Raw genomic sequence first — 24692 nt, 5'->3', positions numbered from 1 at the left:
TCCCAGAGTTGCAAGTGGGACTGTTAGATTATAGGTCTATTTTAGGTATTGTCTGTTGGCCTATAATCAATCAAATGTATTTTATGAAGCCCTTTTTACATCAGCAGTTGTCACAAAGTGCTATACAAATACACAAGGCCGCAGGGCAAGTCCGTTTTCCAGGACGTGTACTCCGAGAATAAGCTGACCTACTGGCAACTGTCTTCACTGGCATTTTCAACCTGTCCCTGACTGAGTCTGTAATACCAACATGTTTCAAGCAGGCCACCATAGTCCTTGTGCACAAGAACACTAAGGTAACCTGCCTAAATAACTACCGACTGTTGCCATGAACTGCTTTGAAAGGCTAGTTATGGCTCACATCAACACCATTGTCCCAGAAGCCCTAGACCCACTCCAATTTGCATACTGCCCCAATGGATCCACAGATGATGCAATCTATATTGCACTTCACACTGCCCTTTCCCACTTGGATAAAAGGAACACCTATGTGAGAATGCTATTCATTGACTACTGCTCAGCGTTCAACACCATAGTGCCCTCAAAGCTCATCACTAAGCTAAGGACCCTGGGACTAAACACCTCCCTCTGCAACTGGATCCTGGACTTCCTGACGGGCCGCCCCAAGTGGTAAGGGTAGGTAACAACACATCCGCCACGCTGATCCTCAACACGGGGCCCCTCAGGGGTGCGTGCTCAGTCCCCTCCTGTACTCCCTGTTCACTCACGACTGCATGGCCAGGCACGACTCCAACACCATCATTAAGTTTGCCGATGACACAACAGTGGTAGGCCTGATCACCGACAATGATGAGACTTGTGGTACCAGGACAACAACCTCTCCCTTAACGTGATCAAGACAAAGGAGATGATTGTGGACTACAGGAAAAGGATGGCCGAGCACGCACCCATTCTCATTGACGGGGCTGTAGTGGAGCAGGTTGAGAGCTTCAAGTTCCTTGGTGTCCACATCAACAACAAACTATCATGGTCCAAACACACCAAGACAGTCGTGAAGAGGGCACGACAAAGTCTATTCCCCCTCAGGAGACTGAAAATATTTGGCATGGGTCCTCAGGTCCTCAAAAAGTTCTCCAGCTGTACCATCGAGAGCATCCTGACTGGTTGCATCACTGCCTGGTATGGAAACTGCTCGGCCTCCGACCGCAAGGCACCACAGAGGGTAGTGCGCATGACCGAGGCCACGCTTCCTGCCATCCAGGACCTCTATTCCAGGTGGTGTCAGAGGACGGCCCTAAAAATGTTCAAAGCCTCCAGCCACCCTAGTCATATACTGTTCTCTCTGCTACCAAACAGCAAGCGTACCGGAGCGCCAAGTCTAGGTCCAAAATAGTTCTTAACAGCTTCTACCCCCAAGCCATAAGACTCCTGAACAGCTCATCAAATGGCTACCCAGACTATTTGCATTGCCCCCCCCCCCCTTTTACGCTGCTGCTACTCTGTTTATTATCTATGCATAGTCACTTTAATAACTCTACCTACATGTACATATTACCTCAATTACCTCAACTAACCAGTGCCCCCCCCCACATTGACTCGGTACCGGTACCCCTGTATATAGCCTCGCTATTGTTATTTTACTGCTGCTCTTAAATTATTTGTTACTTTTATCATCATTTTTTTTTCTTAACACTGCATTGTTGGGCTTGTAAGTAAGCATTTCACTGTAAGGTCTACACCTGTTGTATTCGGCGCATGTGACAAATAAAATTTGATTTGATTTCAAATACCCAGCCTAAAATCCAGAAGAGCAACCAATGCAGATATAGAAGCAAAGTGGCTAGGAAAAACTCCCTAGAACAGCAGGAACCTAGAAAAAAAAAACCTTGAACCTACAGATGTAGGATTTTAATTTGATCACCCTGTTGCAGGGGAACTTTCTTGCAATGTAGGAAATTTAAAGTGGCACTCCAGTCTTTCCTGTTTTGTTCTCTATTGCTCCTCTATTGTTCCTCAAGCAAAGGGGAAGCTGATGACATCACTTTTTTTTTGTTACATTTACGCTTTCCTATCAGACCAACTCATTGAATGCCCTACTCCTTGAAGTTTGCAGTTGTCTAAAAAACAATATTTTGCTCAAAACATATACATGTTTTACCTTTTAGTGTGTGTACTTTACTGTATTTATACTTGGGATATTGCTTTTCAACAGTAAAAGTTCAAAAATAGCTGAAGGACTTCTTTAAAACTGGTAGTGTATTTGAGGTTAAAGGCTTCTGACATTTGTAATTTTCACTTTACTTGAGACCTGATTTTTTCTTATGAAAAATGTATCTACCCCTACAAAAATGTCCATTAACTATAATCCACATAATAATTCACATTTACTGTTGCTGCAGGATTATTTTCCTGTTGTAACAACCTGGCTCAAATTAAGATCATATATATGTAACATCAAACTTAGACTATAACTGTCCTGTGAACGGTGCTTAACTTGGGCAGGAGCTCACCAGAACTGAGTACCGACACCTTACTACTTTAGTTCCTGCACATTGTGTCAATTGTGTGTCAATTGTGTTGGGCTTATATTATTAGATCAGAGATGGATTGTGAGTGACAAATCCCAGTGGTGGGAACACCTGAGAGAATACCCTGGTCTTAGGTTTCTACTTTTAAACAATGAAAAACTATAGCTGGGAATAGACCAACACTTGTGTAAAGTCAAAGGCTAAGACTAGTAGAGAATGTACCTCCTTCTCCTTGTCACTGTCAGCATACTCTGATACATCACTGTCCCCTGGTGAACAAAAGTAGAACGTTCGCATTTTCAGTCAACACAGGTACGTCGCCGGTGCTGTAGAGGGCAGATGTACAATTTATTGCAGTTGTGTGTACAGTGTACAATACTTTGAAGGAAGGACCCCCGCCTGCCCCGGCTGAGGAAAATGGCCGACGTAGAGATGGAAATCGAGTCTACAAGAATGAATAATAATGGGAACAAACACGTGTAAGACATTTTAGAAGATTACACAGTCATGCAATATATTTGTAGGACGTTTATCCGGCTCAGTGATTTTTGGCAAGTCGACGTTGTGGTCGTTGTATCTGTTTTCTTCAGCATTAAAACAGTACTAGGCTAGCTAGCTGGCTAACTATATAGAGCTAGCCTGCAATCTCGACTTAGCTAGCACCGAGTGGTCGAACGTGTTTGCCGACATGTTTACATGTTAGATATAAAGATAAACCACAGATAAACTATACCATAAACCAAACCCTAGTGCCATAACATGTGACTTTATATTCTAGCTATTTTGCTCGCTACCTATCTAACTAACAATACCTATTGCATCAGTATGAAGTTAACGTAGCAAGCTAGCCAGTGTTTGCGAGCAAGCTAACACGTTGAGTAATTCTCACAAAACTTGACATTTGACCAAACAATTTTCATTTTTCACGAAATGTTATATTGGATCAGAGAGATTAGGATCTGTACTTATCTATTCATAATTATGCTTATGTTTTTAGTTATTTTTTTACGGTTATGCATTTTACCACAATTTCCACAACTAACGTTACCAATGCAAAAATGCTCATTACTGTAACGTTACACTAACAGTTTTCAGTCAAAAAAAGTAAAACAAATCCATTTCTAATATTTTTTTACATTGATCCCGTAATGAAAAGGCCTGAGTTTAACATAGCACTGAAAATAAAAATATAAAAATACAATTACTTTTATGTATTTTGTAGTTTCTCATTACCATAACATAGCGGTTTTAATATTTTGTCATCACTTGTGTATACATTTTTATTTTTATGTACACATATTTGGATAAAGAACAAAAGTAAAACTTAGATTAAGCCAAAGTTTTATTTTTCCTAATATTTAAATAAAAAAATTGTGCATTATGGTAATGATGAGCAGGTTTCGGAGACTGCATGTTTCGGTAATAAGCGTTGCATAGTTTGCCATTGAAAAACTGTACTGATCTCTCTGAGATTCAGTAATTTGTTAATCGCAAATGATTTGCATAATACTAAAATCACTATTAATGCAATTTACTAAAATACCCCTTAATTACAGTATAAGTACTGTAATTACATGCATGTATTTTCAAAAGTAAAAAAAATAAAAATCTAAGGTCTTTACAGGTAGTATTGCTGTATTTGGACATTTGTGGTTGTAAGGCATTTAAGATGTATTTCTGGATTGAATGGGATGGTAGGGGCAAACGGCATAACACAATGTGTCTATAAAGTATCTAAATACATGAGATATGGACCAAAAACTGTCTTAGCATATTAAAGGTAGACTCAGCGATGTGACGTAGCTGCAGAAAGTAAACAGCATAGGGGGTCAATTTCCACCACAGCTAAGAGCGTTGAAGCGCAAACCCCAACTTCTCCGCTGTTTTGGTGCCCTGACTACCATGCTGTGAACAGCGTGATGCGAACCCATGCACAGATACTGTGTGTGACTGTTTTAGAGCTAAGTCTTGCATCTCGCTCATCTCAATATCTGCGGTACTGCTCGTGGCAATGTCATTTTGCTGAGTCTACCTTTAAACAACAGTATACAGTGGCAAGAAAAAGTATGTGAACCCTTTAGAATTACCTGGACTTCTGCATAAATTGGTCATAAAATTTGATCTGGTCTTCATCTAAGTCACAACAATAGACAAACACAGTCTGCTTAAACCAATAACACACAAACAATTATATGTTTTCATGTCTTTATTGAACACACCGTGTTAACATTCACAGTGCAGGGTGGGAAAAGTAGGTGAACGCTTGGTTTTAATAACTGGTTGACCCTACTTTGGCAGCAATAACCTCAACCAAACATTTTGCGGATCAGGAGGAATTTTGGACCATTCCTCTTTACAAAACTGTTTCAGTTCGGCAATGTTCGTGGGATGTCTGGTGTGAACCACTCTCTTGAGGTCATGCCACAGCATCTCAGTCAGGACTCTGACTGGGCCACTCCAGAAGGTGTATTTTCTTCTGTTGAAGCCATTTTGTTGTTCATTTACTTCTATGTTTTGGGTCGTTGTCCTGTTGCATCATCCAACTTCTTTTGAGCTTCAGCTGGCGGACAGATAGCCTTACATTCTCCTGCAAATTGTCTTGATAAACTTGGGAATTAATTTTTTTGTTGATGATAGCATGCTGTCCAGGCCCTGAGGCAGCAAAGCATCTCCAAACCATGATGCTCCCTTCACTATACTTTACAGTTGGGATGAGGTTTTGATGTTTGTGTGCTGTGCCTTTTTTTCTCCACACATAGTGTTGTGTGTTCCTTACAAACAATTCAACTGTAGTTTAATCTATCCACAGAATATTTTGCCAGTAGCGCTGTGGAACATCCAGATGCTCTTTTGCGAACTTCAGACGCGCAGCAATGTTTTTTTTTGGACAGCAGTGACTTCTTCCGTGGTGTCCTCCCATGAACACCATTCTTGTTTAGTGTTTTACGTATCGTAGACTCGTCAACAGAGATGTTAGCATGTTCCAGAGATTTCTTTAAGTCTTTAGCTGACACTCTTAAGATTCTTCTTAACCCCATTAAGCATTCTGCGCTGTGCTCTTGCAGTCATCTTTGCAGGACGGCTACTCCTAGGGAGAGTAGCAACAGTGCTGAACTTTCTCCATTTATAGACAATTTGTCTTACCGTGGACTGATGAACATGAAGGCTTTTAGAGATACTTTTGTAACCCTTTCCAGCTTTATGCAAGTCAACAATTCTTAATATTGGGTCTTCTGAGATCTCTTTTGTTCGAGGTATGGTTCACATCAGGCAATGCTTCTTGTGAATAGCAAACTCAAATTTAGTTTTTTATAGGGCAGGGCAGTTCTAATCATCATCTCCAATCTCGTCTCAATGATTGTACTCCAGGTTAGCTTTTGGAGAAGTCATTAGCCTAGGGGTTCACATACTTTTTCCAACCTACACTGTGAATGTTTAAATTATGTATTCAATATAGACAAGACAAATACAATAATGTGTGTGTTATTAGTTTAAGCAGACTGTGTTTGTCTTGTTGTGACTTAGATGAAGATCAGATCTAATTTTATGACCAATTTATGTAGAAATCCAGATACTTCCAAAGGGTTCACATACTTTTTCTTGCCACTGTAGGTAAGTGTGAAAACAAGTACAGATGTAAAAATGGGGGATATCCTACTTTAAGTGTTTGGGTTGCTCTTTGCTGAAACAGGAACTGCCGATTGTGGCTTAAAGTAAGTTAAATGGGGTTTATAGACCCCATATTTCTTGTACGTAATCAAATAAATTTTGTTTTTACAAAGAAAATCAAGGTTTAAGGAATGGGCCTAGTAAATAGATATAGTTTCCAGTACAGCTCACCCATTGACTATAAATGAGACTTAACTTATTATCATTACCGAAATTAAGGTTCTTATTACCTAAACTGACCTAAAAATTATGTTGTAATGAGAAATGTGTGTTTTGGTAATGAGTACCTTAACTCAATATGCAAATAATAGACAGCCATTATGAGTCAGAAAACAATTGACGACATCACTAAAGCCCATTGATGCCTCCATGTTGGTATGGTAATGGTTCTGATTTTTTTTCACAATTTGAGCTTTTTAGCCGTGCTGGTAATGAGAAGTCCAAGTGGGTTAAAGGGGGTGTTTGAGAATAAGAATCTCATTTTGAAGGCATCTAAGTGAATAAATTAACAACCTGTGCTCATCTAAGGACTACCCCTCTAGATTAGTGGTTCAGAAACTGGGGGGATAATATTTTGGGGGGATAGAAATGCCCCCAAAAATGTGGGAAAGTACTGTTTCCTCATGGCTAACTACCAGGAAGTTTGAAAAGACAGACTGAGTGGGCGGGGAGCTTATATTAATGAGGTCGCCTTGCCTGACAGCTCTTTGAAATGCCTATGTCAAGAAACTAGGATCTAGTGAGCAGTGTTGCAGTAAAATCATCAAGCTAATTTGTTGATATACAAAGCAACTCAAACAATTGCATCAATTATGTCCCAATTTCTTTTACATCTCCCGTTTGGCATGTCTCTTGTGATGCAGTTCACAGCAGCACTGACAGATGTGTTGACATGACAACTGCGTCAGAGTTTTGAACTACCCGTCCCCCAATTTTTATTCCATGCTGGCTGAAGACCTAGCTAGCCAGTAACTGTCTAACACCAGACACAGATGAACGGGGAGACATATAACACAGGAGGTTGGTGGCACCTTAGATTTGCCGTATTCATTCATGATATTTGCTGACACCCTACAGTCAAATGTTGGCACCAGTAGAGTAGCTACAGTATCTAGCTATATAAACCACGCCCCTCTGCAAACACGCCTTCTCTGATGTTGGTTACAAGGCTGTACTTATTTAAAATCGATAAGAGAATATCATGTTACCATTGATGTATTAAAATGAGAGTTGGGGTGATGTCACCCATTCCCCTTAATATTCCCTCCTCCTGAATCCAAGTGTTTGACATGGGGGAGAGGACAAGTAACTTTATGATCAAACTTTATCGATGTAGAAGCAACAGTTATTTTTCATACTTTGGTAATTATACTTACTTAATACATTTAAAAAAAAAAAAAATCCTTTATTTAACTAGGCAAGTCAGTTAAGAACAAATTCTTATTTACAATGACGGCCTACCCCGGCCAAACCCTCCCCTAACCCGGCCTTCCCTGTGGCTCAGTTGATAGAGCATGGTGTTTGCAACGCCAGCATGGTGTGTGCAGCGCCAGGGTTGTGGGTTCGATTCCCACGGGGGGCCAGTACAAAAAAAAAAAATGCATGAAATGTATGTATTCACTACTGTAAGTCGCTCTGGATAAGAGCGTCTGCTAAATGATTAAAATGTAAATGTAACCCGGATGACACTGGACCAATTGGGACTTTATTCTGGTTTCATCCAAATATCCAATTTCATGAAAAACATGATTTTTACTGTTCATGACCTTTAACAAAATTTCAACTTACTCCTGAAAGTTGTAATAGTAGAATGCACCAAGGTGCAAGTTTTAAATTGGGTAGTGCATCATCAGTTTTCCTCTTGTCATGTCAGTCATTACAGACCTATTTATAACATTTAATAAATGTACAGATCAACTAGCCCATTTCGTTGTAATTGAGTTACTCAAATATCACATGAACACACAAGACGTGTAGAAAATGTGTAGAATTGTAGGAAATTGGCTTTAAAACAGCAACAACAACAAAAATATGCACCCGATGACAAAATGTGTAGAATTGCAGGAAATAAGCTTTAACCTGCAACAAAAATTATCCACCAACAAGAGGGGTGCGGTAATGAGACGTCCACAGTCAGTGTTTTTACGTAATAAATATTATAGTTTAATGTAAACTTCAACGAGTATACCATTTTTATGATTTATGGACAAAATTCGGCAACATATTTAGTGTTTTATTCAAGTAAGTTAGGTTTTTCGAAAGTAACATTTTATAAAATGTTCTGTGAATTTAATCCGAACGCATTTCAGTAATGAGAATTTGGGGTGAAAAATGTGCATATTAATTTATTTAAAATAAGACACTGGCAAAAAAGTTGACATCTTAGTCTTCAGAATGATAGTGGATTTTTGCATATGCATCATAGTTTTGTAACACAATTTTATACAGATATGTTTAATACTGGTTTCATGAGATTCACCCAGCTAGCAGTAGGCTAAGTAACATTAACTATGGCGGTAAAGTCAGGAAGCAAGGATAGTAATGTTTTGGTAGATGAATGTTGTAACTAACCAAGTTACAAAAAAGTTATTGGTTTAAATTATATCTTTGACCAATCTCTTTTTATCTCCACAGGAAAGAAGATTTGGAGACCAATGAGAGAGTGGGAGTGAGGAGGAGAGTGCTGAACATTCTGAAGAAGAAGAGGACGATAAAGAGGTCGGAGAGGAGGAAGCTGAAATGAATGGAGAAAAGACAGCAGAGGGGTCCAAACATTACAGCGGTGGCAGCAAACACAAGAAAAAGAAACACAAACACCGCAGCAAGCACAAAAAACACAAACACGCCTCTGAAGAGGACAAGGACCGCAAGCGCAAACATAGACACAAACACAAGAAACACAAACGTAAAGATGGCTCCTCTCCATCCGCCCCTGGCATCAACAGCTCCTCTAGCCACAGAAAAACAGACATATCCCCTGTATCTGATGACAAGGCTTTATTGGAGGAGTTGGAGAAACAGAGGGCCATGATCAAAGCAGAGCTAGACAGCCAGATGATGGAGGGGGGCAAGGTGCAGTCAGGCATGGGCCTCATCCTACAGGGTTATAACTCTGGCTCTGAGGAGGGAGATGGAGATGGAGATGGGGGGGTCCGGAACGGGGAGCAGCGGCAGAGGAGCAGCATGGCAAAGCCCCCCTCCCCCAGGGGTAGGAGTGGTAAATCCAGACGGGACACCACAGAAGCAGGCAAGTCCAGCTCCAAGTGCCACAGTCGGAGCAAGTCCAGGGAGAGGACAGGCAAGGAGTCCAAGTCAGACAAAACGACCAAAGGCACCAAAAACACCGCCGCCAAAGACCGTGGCCGCAGCAAATCAAAAGAGAGGAAACGCTCCCGGAGCAGGTCCAAAGAGAGAAGCAAGAAGTCTCCTTCCCCCTCCAGCAGGAGATCAGAGCAGAGGGGCAGCCGTTTGGACAAACGCTCCTCGCCACAGAACGATGACAGACCAAACGCGGTGCACGGCAGCCGGAGGTCCAGATCACGGGAGCGCCCAGGGCGATCGGAGGTGGAGAAAGAGCCAGACAAGAGGCCGACCAAGTCCCCGTTTAAGGACACCTCGTCAGGGAAAGAGAATCGCTCTCCCCAAAGGCGAGGAGGAAGGGAGCTCAGCAGCCCCCAGAGGAGACGCAGCACCTCCCCACGCTCCACCAGAGACTCCCAACGGGCATCAGCTTCAGCCTCCACCTCCAAACAGGGCTCTCCTTCCAGAGCAGCCAGGTCCCCAACAAGGAGAGGCAGCAGTCGCTCCATAGACGCCAGGAGGAGGGATGCTGACAGACAGGGCTCCTCACCACTAAGGTCTGTTACTATGGAATAACCTGCAGTCCACCCCCTATTTCTCCAACTTTGAGTGCCAATGTTTTTATTTTTTTAAATGAGCCATCATTTATTTAAGCCTATATTATTACGAAATGTTTATGCAGTGCCTGTTTCTTGTCCCGTACTGAACAGCAGTAGAGGTCTGTACATGGCAAGGGCAACTATTACTTTTGTGATTTAGGATTGGGCATTAAGAATGTGCTACTATCCACCACTGATCTTCTAAGCTATCTCTCTCCTACAGGAAGCGAATACGGCCAGAAGCAGGACCAGGGGGTAGAGCGAGGTCACGGGAGACCAGCCCCAGAGGTGCTCCCCAAGGTCGCAGGATGAGCCGCTCTCCCTTCAGAAGAAGGTCTCCCTCGCCCTTCCGGAGACGGAGTAGATCTCCACTGAGACGCAGGTTAGACGAGACAAGCTGAAACTTTGTGTGTGTGGATGAGCTGGGCAAAATGGAATCTGCAAGAGTTCTTCCTCAAGCCTACAGAAATGTATTGAGATGATGCCTGTAAATAATTATAGTAATAGTAGTAATACTGTATTATTATTAGATACTGGACTCGTATAGCTAGTTCCTTTCCGACTGATTCCCTTTCAGATTCTATCTGGCTCTATTGATGAAGCTTTAGTGATGTCAGAGTAGGAGGCTCATAAGCCAAGGTTGTCTAAGGGTTTGTTAAGTGTTTAACAAACCATTCAGAAGAACACAAAGTGTTTCCTTTGTTGTGCGCTGCAGGTCACCAGAGAGGGACAGGTATGGCCGTCTCAGACAGTACGGCAGGCGCTCCAACTCCCGGGACCGGGACAGGAGGAGGAGACATGGCCGGGACGAGGACAAATTCAAGGGCAGTCTCTCTGAGGGCATGAAGGCCGACAAGGAGTCCTCCGAAGAGGAAGTGTGAGTAGAGGGAGAACACACACACACACACAATGCTATACTTGGCAATATGGTAATTCTCTGGGTGATTGTGTGTTCTTGTAAGTGGGTTTATTTTGTGCTCAGGTTCGAGGACTTTGACGGTGAGGAGGTGGATGAAGAGGCCCTCATAGAGCAGCGCCGCCAGCAGCGCCTAGCTATCGTCCAGGTCAGTTCCTCTCTCACTCTGCTGTTGGACTGTCCATAGCTGTTTCAGGGATCCCCAAGTCCAGCGTTTCATATATTTAGAGACACATCGCCTATTTTTTCTACTCAGATATGGGAATTTTCATGATTTGATTTTTCATGATACACCGCTGAAATTGTCCCACATCCAAACCAATATCTTATTTTTCCGGATTTCCATTGTTGTGACCTGTATGCCTAACACCTTTCTCCCTGCGCAGAAATATCGTGGTGGCAACGAGGACAGCATGACGTCTATGGCGTCGGATCCCAGTAGCCCCCAGAGCAGCACGCGGAGCCGCTCGCCCTCACCAGACGACATCCTGGAGCGCGTGGCGGCCGACGTGAAGGAGTACGAGCTGGAGAACCTGGACACGTTTGAGGAGAACATCAAGGCCAAGCAAGGCCTCATCACACAGGAGAAGGACGGTGAGTAAAGGGTTAGGCAAGGTGAAAATATATGCGCCCTATTTCCTACAGTAATGGTTGATACAACCATCCCAGCTCTGCAGATTTTGCTGTGAAGAGACAGAATCATTAGATTATTTGTTTTGGTACTGTCCATATGTTGCTTGTTTTTGGTCGCATGTCCAGGGATGGCTGTACAATTGCAACATTTACTTGGAGCTAACTCTGCAGATAGCGCTACTGGGTGATCTGAAATGTCATAGTCAATCGATCAATAATATAATAATACTTTTAGGAAACATTTTTATCTTTATTTACAATCTGTAGGAACTATGAGAATAGAAAGGTTCAGAACTTTTGTGAAACATCACAGCACGAAAAATAATTGGCAAATAGAAATCCAATATGGATGGTGTTAACCTCTGGGGTATGTGGGACGCTAGCGTGTGTTAGGACAGCACCTAGACAAGAAAAACCACACAGCCATTTTCCAAGCAAGGAGAGGCGTCACAAAAACCAGAAATACAGCTAAAAATGAATCACTAACCTTTGATGATCTTCATCAGATGGCACTCATAGGACTTCATGTTACACAATACATGTATGTTTTGCTCGATAAAGTTCATATTTATATCCAAAAACCCCACTTTACATTGGCGTGTAATGTTCAGAAATGTTTTGCCTCCCAAAACTTCCGGTGAATGAGCACATCAATTTACAGAAATACTCATCATAAACGTTGATAAAATATACAACTGTTATTCAAAGAATTATAGATACACTTCTCCTTAATGCAACCGCTGTGGTCAGATTTCAAAAAAGTTTTACGGCAAAAGCACACTTTGCAATAATCTGAATACAGCGCTCAGACACAAGAAAAAGCCATACAGATACCTGCCATTTTGGAGTCAATAGAAGTCACAAATAACATTATAAATATTCACTTACCTTTGATAATCTTCATCGCAATGCACTCCCAGGAATCCCAGTTCCCCAATAAATATTTGTTTTGTTTCGATAAAGTCCATATTTATGTCGAAATACCTCCTTTTTGTTCAGTCCAGCATTCCAAATCCACTGTGCTCGCGCAGTAAGTTCAGACGAAAAGTCAAAAAAGTTATATTACAGTTCGTAGAAACATGTCAAACGATGTATAGCATCAATCTTTAGGATGTTTTTATCATCAATCTTCGATAATATTCCAACCAGACAATTCCATTGTCTTCAGAAATGAAAAGGAACACACCTAACTCTCATGGGCGCGTGCCTGTCTGAGCTCATGTCATTTTCTCAGTCATCTGATTCCAATGGCTCTTATTCTCTCCCCATTCACAGTAGAAGCATGACACAACCTTATAAAGACTGTTGACATCTAGTGGAAGCCTTAGGAAGTGCAAAATGACCCCACAGACACTGTATACTGGATAGGCAATCACTTGAAAAACTACAAACCTCAGATTTCCCACTTCCTGGTTGGATTTTTTTCTCAGGTTTTTGCCAGGCATATGAGTTCTGTTATACACAGACATCATTCAAACAGTTTTAGAAACTTCAGTGTGTTTTCGATCCAAATCTACTTATAATATGCATATCCTACCTTTGGGCCTGAGTAGCAGGCAGTTTACTACGGGCACGCTTTTCATCCGGACGTCAAAATACTGCCACCTAGCCCGATGAAGTTAAACGACAGATGGGAGGGGTTGAATGGAGCTAAAGGGTGGGACTAATAACAAGGTAACTAATGTAAAATATACTGTGTCCGTAAAATGCATATACAGTTGAAGTCGGAAGTTTACATACACCTTAGCCAAATACATTTAAACTCAGTTTTCACAATTCCTTCCATTTAATCCTAGTAAAAATTCCCTGTATTAGGTCAGTTAGGATCACCACTTTATTTTTAGAATGTGAATTGTCAGAATAATAGTAGAGAGAATGACTTATTTCAGCTTTTATTTCTTTCATCACATTCCCAGTGAGTCAGAGGTTTAGTATTTAGTATTTGGTAGCATTGCCTTTAAATTGTTGAACTTGGGTCTAACGTTTCGGGTAGCCTTCCACAAACCTCCCACAATAAGTTGGGTGAATTTTGGCCCATTCCTCATGACAGAGCTGGTGTAACTGAGTCAGGTTTGTAGGCCTCCTTGCTTACACACACTTTTCCAGTTCTGCCCACAAATTCTCTATAGGATTGAGGTCAGGGCTTTGTGATGGCCACTCCAATACCTTGACTTTGTTGTCTTTAAGCCATTTTGCCACAACTTTGGAAGTATGCTTGGGGTCATTGTCCATTTGGAAGACCCATTTGCGACCAAGCTTTAACTTCCTGACTGATGTCTTGAGATGTTGCTTTATTATATCCACATCATTTTCCTGCCTCATGATGCCATCTATTTTGTGAAGTGCACCAGTCCCTCCTGCAGCAAAGCACCCCCACAATATGTTGCTGCCACCCCGTGCGTCACGGTTGGGATGGTGATCTTTGGCTTGCAAGCGTCTCCCTTTTTCCTCCAAACATAATGATGGTCATTATGGCCAAGCAGTTCTATTTTTGTTTCATCAGACCAGAGGACATTTCTCCAAAAAGTGTGATCTTTGTCCCCATGTGCAGTTGCTAACCGTAGTCTGGCTTTTTTATGGCAGTTTTGGAGCAGTGGCTTCTTCCTTGCTGAGCGGCCTTTCAGGTTATGCCGATATAGGACTCGTTTTACTGTGGATATAGATACTTTAGTACCTGTTTCCTCCAGCATAGATGGGAGGGTTGAGGGTAGCGAAAGGATAGGTGTAAAAACAAACAACATATAACTATTGTAAAATAGATTGTGTCCGTAAAATATATATAGTATGTATGAGCTGGAAGTAGAAGCCTAAGTGTTGTTCATTAGTTTAGTCCAATTAGGGGAGGGGTCATAGGGTTAGTGGAAAATAAAGGAAAAATATAAGAAAAATACAACAAATAAAAAAGAACTGTTCCCAACCACTGTCGCGCAATGTTATTTTAGGTGTATGTGACACAGCTCACTTGCCAGCCATGGTCCCAGCAATTTTCCGCCCAATGGGCAATATCAATTGTGCAAAAATACCTTAAGAAATAGGTTGAGATTCTCACGTGGCCCATTATATTAGGCTTTCTGTATTACTGGGGTATAACAGTCATATATGTAGTTTGAAGAGAGCAGACTTACTTTCTTTTGAGCTATTTTTAATAGCCTAACTTTTAGGAGTGAAACATGATGATCAATATTTATTTCCAGGCAATGTAGTGAACTATAGCCTAATCATATTTAGGAAGTACATTTCCTTCAAAAGATAACTGCCCCGTGTTTCTGCGACCATGCATAGGCTATAGCCTACTATACTTAATTCAGACCACACGCGCACCTGATCTCGCAGGTATGGCTACTGAACTGGAAGCAGCAAGAATGATGACAGCCACACTTGCTACGCTTTGCATATAGGATATAGCCTACGTTTTAGGAGGACGATTTGCAGGCAGAGACAAATAAATGGGTAATCAGTACTCATTGAAAATGAAAAGGCGCAACACTCGCTCACCATAGTAGCCTAACCTATGTGCGCGTTGTGCCTTTCTTTTCAATGATGATTCCATTTCTTGATTGCACTTTGACTCACGTTGGTTGAGCGCCCTCCACTTCTTTCCATTATCAGTATTTATTTGCGGACACTAGTAAACTACAGTGTAATCATATTTAAGTTAACTGCCACGTGATTCTCTGCTCGTAAGACAGCCTACTCTATTTCCATGAGACCACACATACTAGGCGTGTTACTAGGGAGGTAGGCTACTGAATTTGAATAATGCGGAAAAATGTGCTTTTAATACAATTCCGTAGGATAACGCATACAAATCAGATAGACGACCGTTTCCAAATAATCTGGTGGACAACAAAAATATTTGCCCGCTCCCGCCCGCAGCAGGAAAATTGCTGATGGTGCCGTAATGATTTTATTGTGTAGTTTCTGTGTTTTCATGTACCGTCTTTTTAAGCACATGACCAAATGAATTTCCCCCTAGTGGGATAATAAAGTTGATCTGAATTTGAATCTGTCTGTTTGGGAGAAAGCTGACAATGCAGTAGTGACGTAACACATACGACTAACATTGACCAATGCAGGGGTTGTAAATTAGTCTTCGGTCTGTAAGTAAGTGTTTGGGTCCCCTATGGTCATTCAGTTGCATTCCTTCAGGTCATATTTTTAGGCCAGAACGTGTGCCAGTCGGAGCATGTTTTCACTAATAACTCACAAATGTAATTTTTTTTAAATCTTGTTTCCTCCTCCCTCTTTCCGTTAGGACCCAAAAAGCCCTCGGCCCCGGATATGTTTACAGAATCGGACGACATGTTTGAAGCAGCCATTGATGTAAGTCTTACAGGAGCCTCATTCCCCTCCACTGATTTCAAACCATGTTTGTATCTCTGATCTTTAGTGCAACTCTGGACTAGACACGCAAGCCCGTCCTTATCTTCTGAATGATCTGTCTTTTGCAGTAGTTCATTATGTGAGTGTGGTTGAATGTTTGGTCATGTTGTGGTTGAACCATTGGTCGTATATATTTCTACAGAGTGCCAGGATGAGAGCAGCAGGTGTGGGGGGGAAGGACTTCAAAGAGAACCCCAACCTCCGGGACAACTGGACCGACGCAGAGGGTTACTACCGTAAGTGCCCTTGACTGTACACTGTACAAATGTTACTGTCATTCACTAATTCATCGATTAAAGGCGGCAGAGCTTTTTTTTCTCTCTCTATAAATCAGCCCTGTTTGGAAACAAGTCTTACAGTATTCAGTGTGGTCCTTTGATTTCACGATCATTCAATATAGTGCTATTTTAGGCCTGGAAACTGGATATCTCATTGAGAAATGTCCAACACTTTATAAACATGCCCCTCATCTCTTCCCTCTGTGTGCCACCTGTATGTTAGGTGTGAACATCGGGGAGACGCTGGACAAGCGCTACGACGTGTATGGCTACACAGGCCAGGGAATGTTTAGCAATGTGATCAGGGGCAGGGACACGGCCCGCGCCGGACAGGATGTGGCTGTCAAGATCATCCGCAACAACGAGCTCATGTAGGTCCTCAGGCAGGCAAGCCTCAGGACTCAAATGGCAACCCATTCCCTATATAGTCTACTACTTTTGACCAGCACTCTTGACCAGGGCCCATAGCTCTCTAGTCAAAAGTAGTGCACTGTATAGGCAATAAGGTGCCATTTGGGTTTGTCTGGTCTCTGTTTCACTTATTGTTATGGGAGCATATTGCCTTTACCACCCATACATTTGAATGTGCACTCTCATAAGTATTCCATCTACATCTATGTGAAGCGTCCAGGGTTTCCTTGGATGAGGGGAATTTATCAGATTTATTTATACAAATAAAAAACAATCAATGCTTACCTTGCTGATTTTGTTTTGGGTCTCCAGGCAGAAGACTGGCCTGAAAGAGCTGGAGTTCCTCAAGAGGCTCAACGACGCCGACCCCGACGACAAGTTCCACTGCCTGCGCCTCTTCAGACACTTCTACCACAAGCAGCACCTGTGTCTGGTGTTTGAGCCCCTCAGGTACTGGCTGGGAGACTACAACTACTGCACTGTCACCACACTATGGCTATGTATTAAATGGCGACCTATTATAGGGCACTTCTGGTCAAAATTAATGCAATTTAAAGAGAATAGGGTGCCATTTCAGACACACCGTATGTCCTTAGTGGCATTATACGCTGCAACGCGTTTGTCATCTAGCACACAGCTTCACTGGCTGTAACTCATGTCTTTCTGTGTCATTTCTGTACCCAGTATGAACTTGCGCGAGGTGTTGAAGAAGTATGGTAAGGATGTGGGCCTCCACATCAAGGCTGTCCGCTCCTACACCCAGCAGCTCTTCCTGGCCCTCAAGCTCCTCAAACGGTGCAACATCCTCCACGCTGACATCAAGCCCGACAACATCTTGGTACGAGGCCCATACTATCATTATATTAGGGATGTGACAAATGGAACATTTTGCTTAACTTTTAAACTGCAATTTTTTTTACGGTTTTCAGTAAAAAAGAAAAACAATCATAAAATTCCACATTAATTCACAATGCAGAATAATGGTCCTATTACGCATGTATGGCCGCTAGGGACCAGGCAATAAAGTTATATCTTCCGCTGTCAGATATACCCTTGAAAGCGCATCTGTTACGCTATGTTTGTTTGTAAGGGTACTCTACGGCTTTTTTAAATGCCAACACGAAACCTTCTCTGGAAATAGTTTCGAAACACCACTGAACGGGCATTTTACTTATCTGTAAAGGAATGCTGCTTCTGAAGCGGGACCAATGTCCATCAATACGCGACCAGAAGTTACAAGACCCAGCTCACAGATCACTGCACCTGTACATAGCCCAACCAACTACCTCAACCCATACTGTATTTATTTATTTATCTTGCTCCTTTGCACCCCAGTATCTCTACTTGCACATTCATCTTCTGTACATCTACCATTCCAGTGTTTAATTGCTATATTGTAATTACTTCGCCACCATGGCCTATTTATTGCCTTACCTCCCTTATCCTACCTCATTTGCACACACTGTATATAGACTTTTGTCTACTGTATTATTGACTGTATGTTTTGTTTATTCCATGTGTAACTCTGTGTTGTTGTATGTGTTGAACTGCTTTGCTTTATCTTGGCCAGGTCGCAGTTGTAAATGAGAACTTGTTCTCAACTAGCCTACCTGGTTAAATAAAGGTGAAATAAAAAAATCTTGACCTGTCTGCACGCAGACCACTCTCTCCTAAAAATGTACTTCAAAGTTTGTTAAATACCGTGACTTAACAAGACATTCAGTCTAAAGTAAATTCATCTTCTGTAAGGAACGGCGGAGACTTATTAATTGCTGTACTTCCAAGAACACAAACAATCGCATGTTTCATAGCGAGGGACGACGAGAGAGGGGAGCTTCACAGTATAGGCAGGTCGGCCACCAGAGTCAGAACCGTGCACTAGGCCTATCTATCGACAATCAAAAGCTGTATCTCGCAATGGAATGCTGTTCTTTGCCATTTCTTGGCATGCAATGTCTCGCAAATTCAGTAAAGCAGGGCCTATCATCAATGAATAGGCTAGGATATTCTACACACAACAGACTCGCATCATTAGCGAAGAGAAAGAGCAGGCTAGCCAACTGCACTGTGATTAAGATTTTCTGGGGGGTAAAATACAAAAATTCCATTAGGGATTTTTCTTAACGTTACGGATCCCTATTTTGTTTATAAACGTTCACACCCCTACATTTATATATATATCATCACATGACTGTTAACCACTGCACTGAGGCTGGGTCGTGTTCATAAGGCACCGAATGAAAGAAAGCGGACTGAAACAGGGAGGGACTGCCTGGATTCGTCCTATAAGAATCACTTGTTTTTTCGATTTCTGTATAGTTTTTTTTTAAGCGTTTTGCTACACTGCCCTAATGAATAAGACCCTGGTTTGATAGTCTGTTTTTCTGTCTCTCCCCACAAGGTCAATGAGTCGAAAACCATCCTGAAACTCTGCGATTTTGGCTCGGCGTCCCACGTGGCGGACAACGACATCACGCCGTACCTCGTCAGCAGATTCTACAGAGCTCCCGAAATCAGTAAGTTGTTGTTTGTTGACTATAAAGATTTTTCTGTAATAATCAGGGATTTAAACTCGTCACTTTAAACCTGCTTTGATCTCAAAATATTTATATTTTTATTTAACCTTTACTTAACTAGGCATGTCAGTTAAGAACAAATTCTTATTTACAATGACGGCCTACCAGAAGGCAAAAGGCCTGCTGGGACCGGGGCTGGGATAATAAAACAAAAAAATTGATATATAGGACAAAACACACGTCACGACAAGAGAGACACCACAACACTACATAAAGAGAGACCTAAGACAACAACTTTGTATGGCAGCAGCACAAAACATAGTACAAATATTATTGGGCAGAGACAACAATGTATCACGCGAAGCAGCCGCAACTGTCAAATCAAATTTTATTGGTCACATACACATGATTAGCAGATGTTATTGCCAGTGCTTCTAGTTCCGACAGTGCAGCAATGTCTAACATGTAATCTAACAATTCCACAACAACTACCTAATACACACAAATAAGTAAAGGAAAGGAATGGAATAAGAATATATACATATAAATACTGTCAGTAAGTATCCATGATTGAGTTTTTGAATGAAGAGATGGAGATAAATCATCCACGTGAATTGTGTAGATCTGTCTGACAAAAAGTTTGTATCACCCATTGAGCTATAAAATAGGCGTGAACAGATCTTCTTGACTTCTTCTCCCTGTGCAGGGCCTGTTCCAGTCATAAGCGGTCGCTTAGTGCCCCAGCCCAACACATGATGGGGGGGCAACCAAATCTTGCTATAGCCAGCCCTGTCCCTGTGTGATCACAAAATAATGTATGTTTCTCATATCAAAATGAATTACTGAGCACAGAATGCATCCCTATACGTCAACTACAAATTGAAAAATAATATACAGTATGTCATATCAGAATGAGTGCTTCATCTAATATCACGTGTGACAGCTGTGAGCCTACTCAACTTTTGGGAGGTGTGTGTGTGTAAAGTTGTCTGATGAGTAGGGTGAAGATGGTTTCAAATAGGCCTAGTGTGTTTTTCCCTTAATGCCACAATGAAAATTAAGATCATTATGCATTTATACTCCTTTCTACATTCCTCCTGCCCAATCACAGGTAGGTCTTTGGATATGAGCAAATCAGCCATTTTCTGCAGTAGCCGATTCTATTATGCACTAAAAAGTGTGAAGTTAAATTCAATGTGTTGTATTGGTGTGAATATCAGGGACAGGTTTGTGAGCAGAACATATAGAACATGGGAACAGGGTGGTAGGGCAAACCCTGTGGTATCACAATACTAGTTAGTAGTGATGCACCGATATTACATTTTTGGCCGATAGCGATAAATTCCTCGCCAAAAGAAACACAACCGATATTAAAAATTTTAGCGGCCTTTTAAGCATTCTAGTACAATTAAATAGTTAACACACACACATGGACGCAGCGGTCTAAGGCACTGCATCTCAGTGCAAGAGGCGTCATTACAGTCCCTGGTTCGAATCCAGGCTGTATCACCTCCGGCCATGATTGGGAGTCCCATATGGCGGCACACAATTGGCCCAGCGTCGTCCGGGCCGTTATTGTAAATAAGAATTTGTTCTTTACTGACTTGCCTAGTTAAATAATGGTTACACACACACCACTCTAACCAAGAAGTTATTTTGTTGGCATTTACGTACGTCCCCATTACCAGTAAAACATAATCAAAACCTATTTCTTTCACTTACTGTGCTGTTTCGTTGTTCATTTGTTCAGTCGTTTCATTCAACCATGATTTCGATGGAACGCCTTTTGAGTCTTTGCATGTCAAAAAAGATACACGTCATAATCTGTTTCAGTAGCTATAGTTAGCTGCCTAACTATATAGCTAGGTGTCATCATCTAAAAGAACCCTAATTTAAAAGACCGTTCTTATTTGATTAATGGTGGTCGGACCCATATGTGAAGCTAGCCACAATAGTGGATTTTGCAGTTAGCCATCAAAATATTTGTATTTATTTGCATCACTGTCAATGATATACTTTTATTTTGAAGGCAAACCGGAAATTCCACTATTGAACCTAATTCTTATTGTGGCTAGCTTCACAACACAGTCATGTCAAGCCTCACTAGCCAGGTGAAGCTAGCTGGCTGCTTATAAAATTAGCTTTGGGCAACAGGGTTAAGTAGCTGGCTAGCTATTTATTTTCATGAACTGAAGTTCAATTTCAAAGGGGAACAAGTGGCATCCCAGCTAATACTTACTCACAAGGATTCCTAAATCATTGCTAAGAATAATGAAAATGACTACAGTTTCTACTGGTCATTGTTTTCAGGCTGGTTGTATTGGTGCTAGCTAGGTACCAAGCTAAAGCTAGCTACCCCAGAAGTTGCGGTAGAACAAATGATGCTTTATTACCCACACAGTATTGTAAACACATCGTTTGTGGCTGGTGTTTGCTTGTTTGCAGACTTTTTTGTACAGCCTTGACAGTGCTACTGTATCTTTTTTTGACACACAAAGACCCAAACAGCATTGCATGTCGTGACGCTAATAGCAGTGACGCTATTACTGTGTAACTCCAGTAGGGCAACATCTAAAAATAGCGCACTTGGTAATGTGTACCGGTGCTCGACCAGTCGGCCAAAGCCAACATCACCCATGACAGAGAACAGTTGATTGTCAAGGGCAATGAATTCCATTATAATGGATTTCACCTTTGAGTTGTATCGCTGAAAATGTCTTACTCTTTCAAATGACTGCTCAATCCACACAGCAGACATTGTGGGCTAGGTTAGAAATGCTGTGTTGCACGTGTAGCGCAACATTTTACGTGGCGTTATTACGTCATGTACCTACGTTATATAGGTTTGCGCGGTAGCTTTGACATTGGTTTTTAACATTGGCGTTAAACTAGACATCGGGCCGATACCGATGTTGCCATTTTTAGCTAATATCGTCCGATTCCGATATGCTCACTGATATATTGTGCATCCCTTCCAGTTAGTATCGTGATACTTGACCTGGTATCACATCGTTAGTGAAATGTTGGTGTTGTAATAACCCCACTCTGAAAATGGGGACGTTTACACAGATTTTTTTGCGTGTTGCCTTGCAGATTTTTTTTTTCTTCACTTTATTGGGCCCTCACCAGTTTGCATCCCTGAATGATGGTCTCACATATTTAGATCACATTCTTTATGATGTCTCTCTCTGTTACAGTCATTGGGAAGCCATACGACTACAGCATAGACATGTGGTCGGTGGGCTGCACCCTATACGAACTCTACACAGGCAAGATCCTGTTCCCCGGCTCCTCCAACAACCACATGATCAAACTTGCCATGGACCTCAAGGGCAAGATGCCCAACAAGGTAAACTGTCCACATTACTGGACCTGGCTGGTTTCTTAGCCTCAACCTTTTTCTCAAAGTTAGATTTTGAGAGGAAGTCATAACCTGGGGCATTGTATACTGTGCTGTAAGGTACATGTAATGTTTCTTCTTTTCTTCTCAGATGATCCGGAAAGGCCTGTTTAAAGACCAGCACTTTGATCAGAACCTCAACTTCCTCTACATTGAAGTAGATAAAGTGACTGAAAGGGTTTGTATATGTTTTACTTTTCACCTGCTACATTTTCATGAAACAATCTAAGAAAGAGGGCAAAGCGGTTTCCCTGATTCTATCGATCTTCAGTCTGTGGTTCAAGCATAAATAACTTGCTAGGTTTGCCAGGCTAATCATGAAGGCTCATTCAGATGGTTAATGGTTTTTGAATGGTTCCACTGTCTTACAAAAAATCTCACTTCTGCTTCCACCCCCCTCCATTCCACCCCTCACCGTCCCATCCACAGGAGAAGGTGACAGTGATGAGCACTATCAACCCCACCAAGGACCTGTTGTGTGACATGGTGGGGGGCCAGCGGCTGCCCGAGGAGCAGAGGAAGAAGGTCCTGATCCTCAAAGACCTGATCGACGGCACGCTGATGCTGGACCCGGCCAAACGCATCAGTATCAACCAGGCCCTGCAGCACCCCTTCATCCAGGAGAAAATCTGACCTCAGACCAGCTCACACTATACCACTAGCCTGGTTCCAGATCCATTTGTGCTGTCTCGCCAACTATGGTCATTCTGATGTCAATTGCATGACAACAACAGTTGGCAAAACAGCACAAAACAGATCTGGGACCAGGCTACTATACCACCACCACCCAGAGCAGCGATGTCAGGTCGAATACTGCAGTATGGCAGTCAAAAAGACAAGACCAGACTCCCCATTAAGAATGTTATGGATGTATATTTTTCCCTCCCCCTATTTTGATTATGATGGGTACTATAACCTGGTATCTAGTTTTATTGTAAATAGGTCATTGAAAATTGACATTCAAAAAAGTGTTTTAACTGGCAATGAAATGACAGACATTGAAAGAATATAATTACTGTAAATATGTCTATTGCGTTGTTGGAAGAATCAGAGTGTTGATCGGTCTAGAAATTTGGGTCGTGTACTAGTCGCATCAAGAAGATGATACATAATGGCACATCTTCTGCAGTTTCTTTTTTATGATTACAAACATTGTTCATTCTGCTACGGTGCATGCTTAAGAATGTGCACTCTTTCGTTGTGCCCTAGACGTGTGTAGCGCAGGCCTGTGTAATGTAAATGCTCTGTGTGTGTAGCAGCATTTATGTCCCATATGTAATGGCAGCACAAGCCCCATTTCACAGGTCCCAGGCCTGTGCTTAAGGAATGGACTCAACAGTAGTACTGTACTCCCCTCAGAACAATAGGAATGTTCCATTTCAAGCACGACCATTGTGTTATTTTACAGACCAGCCACAACTTCTCACTTTTTCTCTCTCTCTGACACAGTCCTGGCTATAGCCTCGTGCATGAGCCTTGTGTGTAAAACACAGAACAATGCCAGCTTGTGGAAGCCACCACTCTCCCTCATTGTTCTCCTATGTTGTGTACACCCATGTAGTACCGGGTCGGATCCCCCTTTGTCTCCAGAACAGCCTGAATTATTCGGGGCGTGGAATCTACAAGTCTGAAACGTTCCGCAGGGATGTTGGTCCTTGCTAACGCAATGGCATCACACCACCGCCACCAGCCTGTACCGTTGACACCAGGCCGGATGGGTCCTGCTGCTTATGCCAAATCCTGACCCTGCCATCCGCTTGACGCAAAAGGATTCGTCAGACCAGGCAATTTTTTCCCACCTCTTTTTATTTATTTTTTTAACCCCTTTTTCTCCCCAATTTCATGGTATCTAATTGGTAGTTAGTCTTGTCTCATCGCTAACCTTGACAACGCTGGGCCAATTGTGCACCGCCCCATGGGTCTCCTGGTTGCGGCCGGCTGTGACAGAGCCTGGACTTGAACCCATAATCTCTTGTGGCATAGCTAGCACTGCGATGCAGTACCTTAGCCCACTGCGCCACTCGGGAGGCCCTATTTTTCCACTTCTCAATTGTCCAGTGTTGGTGATCGCGTGCCCACTGGAGCCTCTTATTCTTTT

General features: G+C 42.2%; 1 protein-coding gene across 1 annotated transcript; it reads left to right on the top strand.

Annotated features, from left to right (window-relative positions):
- Nucleotides 1-2824: 2824 nt before the first annotated feature.
- Nucleotides 2825-24195, top strand: LOC106578727 (serine/threonine-protein kinase PRP4 homolog). Its single transcript, XM_014157855.2, has 15 exons — nt 2825-2968; nt 8793-10015; nt 10281-10439; nt 10773-10934; nt 11040-11121; nt 11360-11567; nt 15862-15929; nt 16132-16225; nt 16491-16638; nt 16991-17128; nt 17363-17516; nt 19080-19194; nt 22392-22543; nt 22686-22772; nt 23024-24195. The coding sequence occupies exons 2-15, from the start codon at nt 8898-8900 to the stop codon at nt 23225-23227; spliced, it is 2889 nt and encodes a 962-aa protein (XP_014013330.2). The 5' UTR covers nt 2825-2968; nt 8793-8897; the 3' UTR covers nt 23228-24195.
- The last annotated feature ends 497 nt before the right edge of the window (nt 24196-24692 follow it).

This window comes from Salmo salar, chromosome ssa19 (genome assembly GCF_905237065.1).
Source record: "Salmo salar chromosome ssa19, Ssal_v3.1, whole genome shotgun sequence".
Lineage (NCBI taxonomy): Eukaryota > Metazoa > Chordata > Actinopteri > Salmoniformes > Salmonidae > Salmo > Salmo salar.
This window is presented reverse-complemented; position numbering and strand designations above follow the sequence as displayed.

Excerpts from the sequence above, each read along its gene's own strand:
- LOC106578727 (XM_014157855.2), top strand. The coding sequence starts at position 8,898 with ATGAATGGAGAAAAGACAGCAGAGGGGTCCAAACATTACAGCGGTGGC. Across the intron at positions 11,568-15,861 it reads CATCACACAGGAGAAGGACG|GACCCAAAAAGCCCTCGGCC; the intron begins GTGAGTAAAGGG and ends TCTTTCCGTTAG. Across the intron at positions 17,517-19,079 it reads TCAAGCCCGACAACATCTTG|GTCAATGAGTCGAAAACCAT; the intron begins GTACGAGGCCCA and ends TCTCCCCACAAG.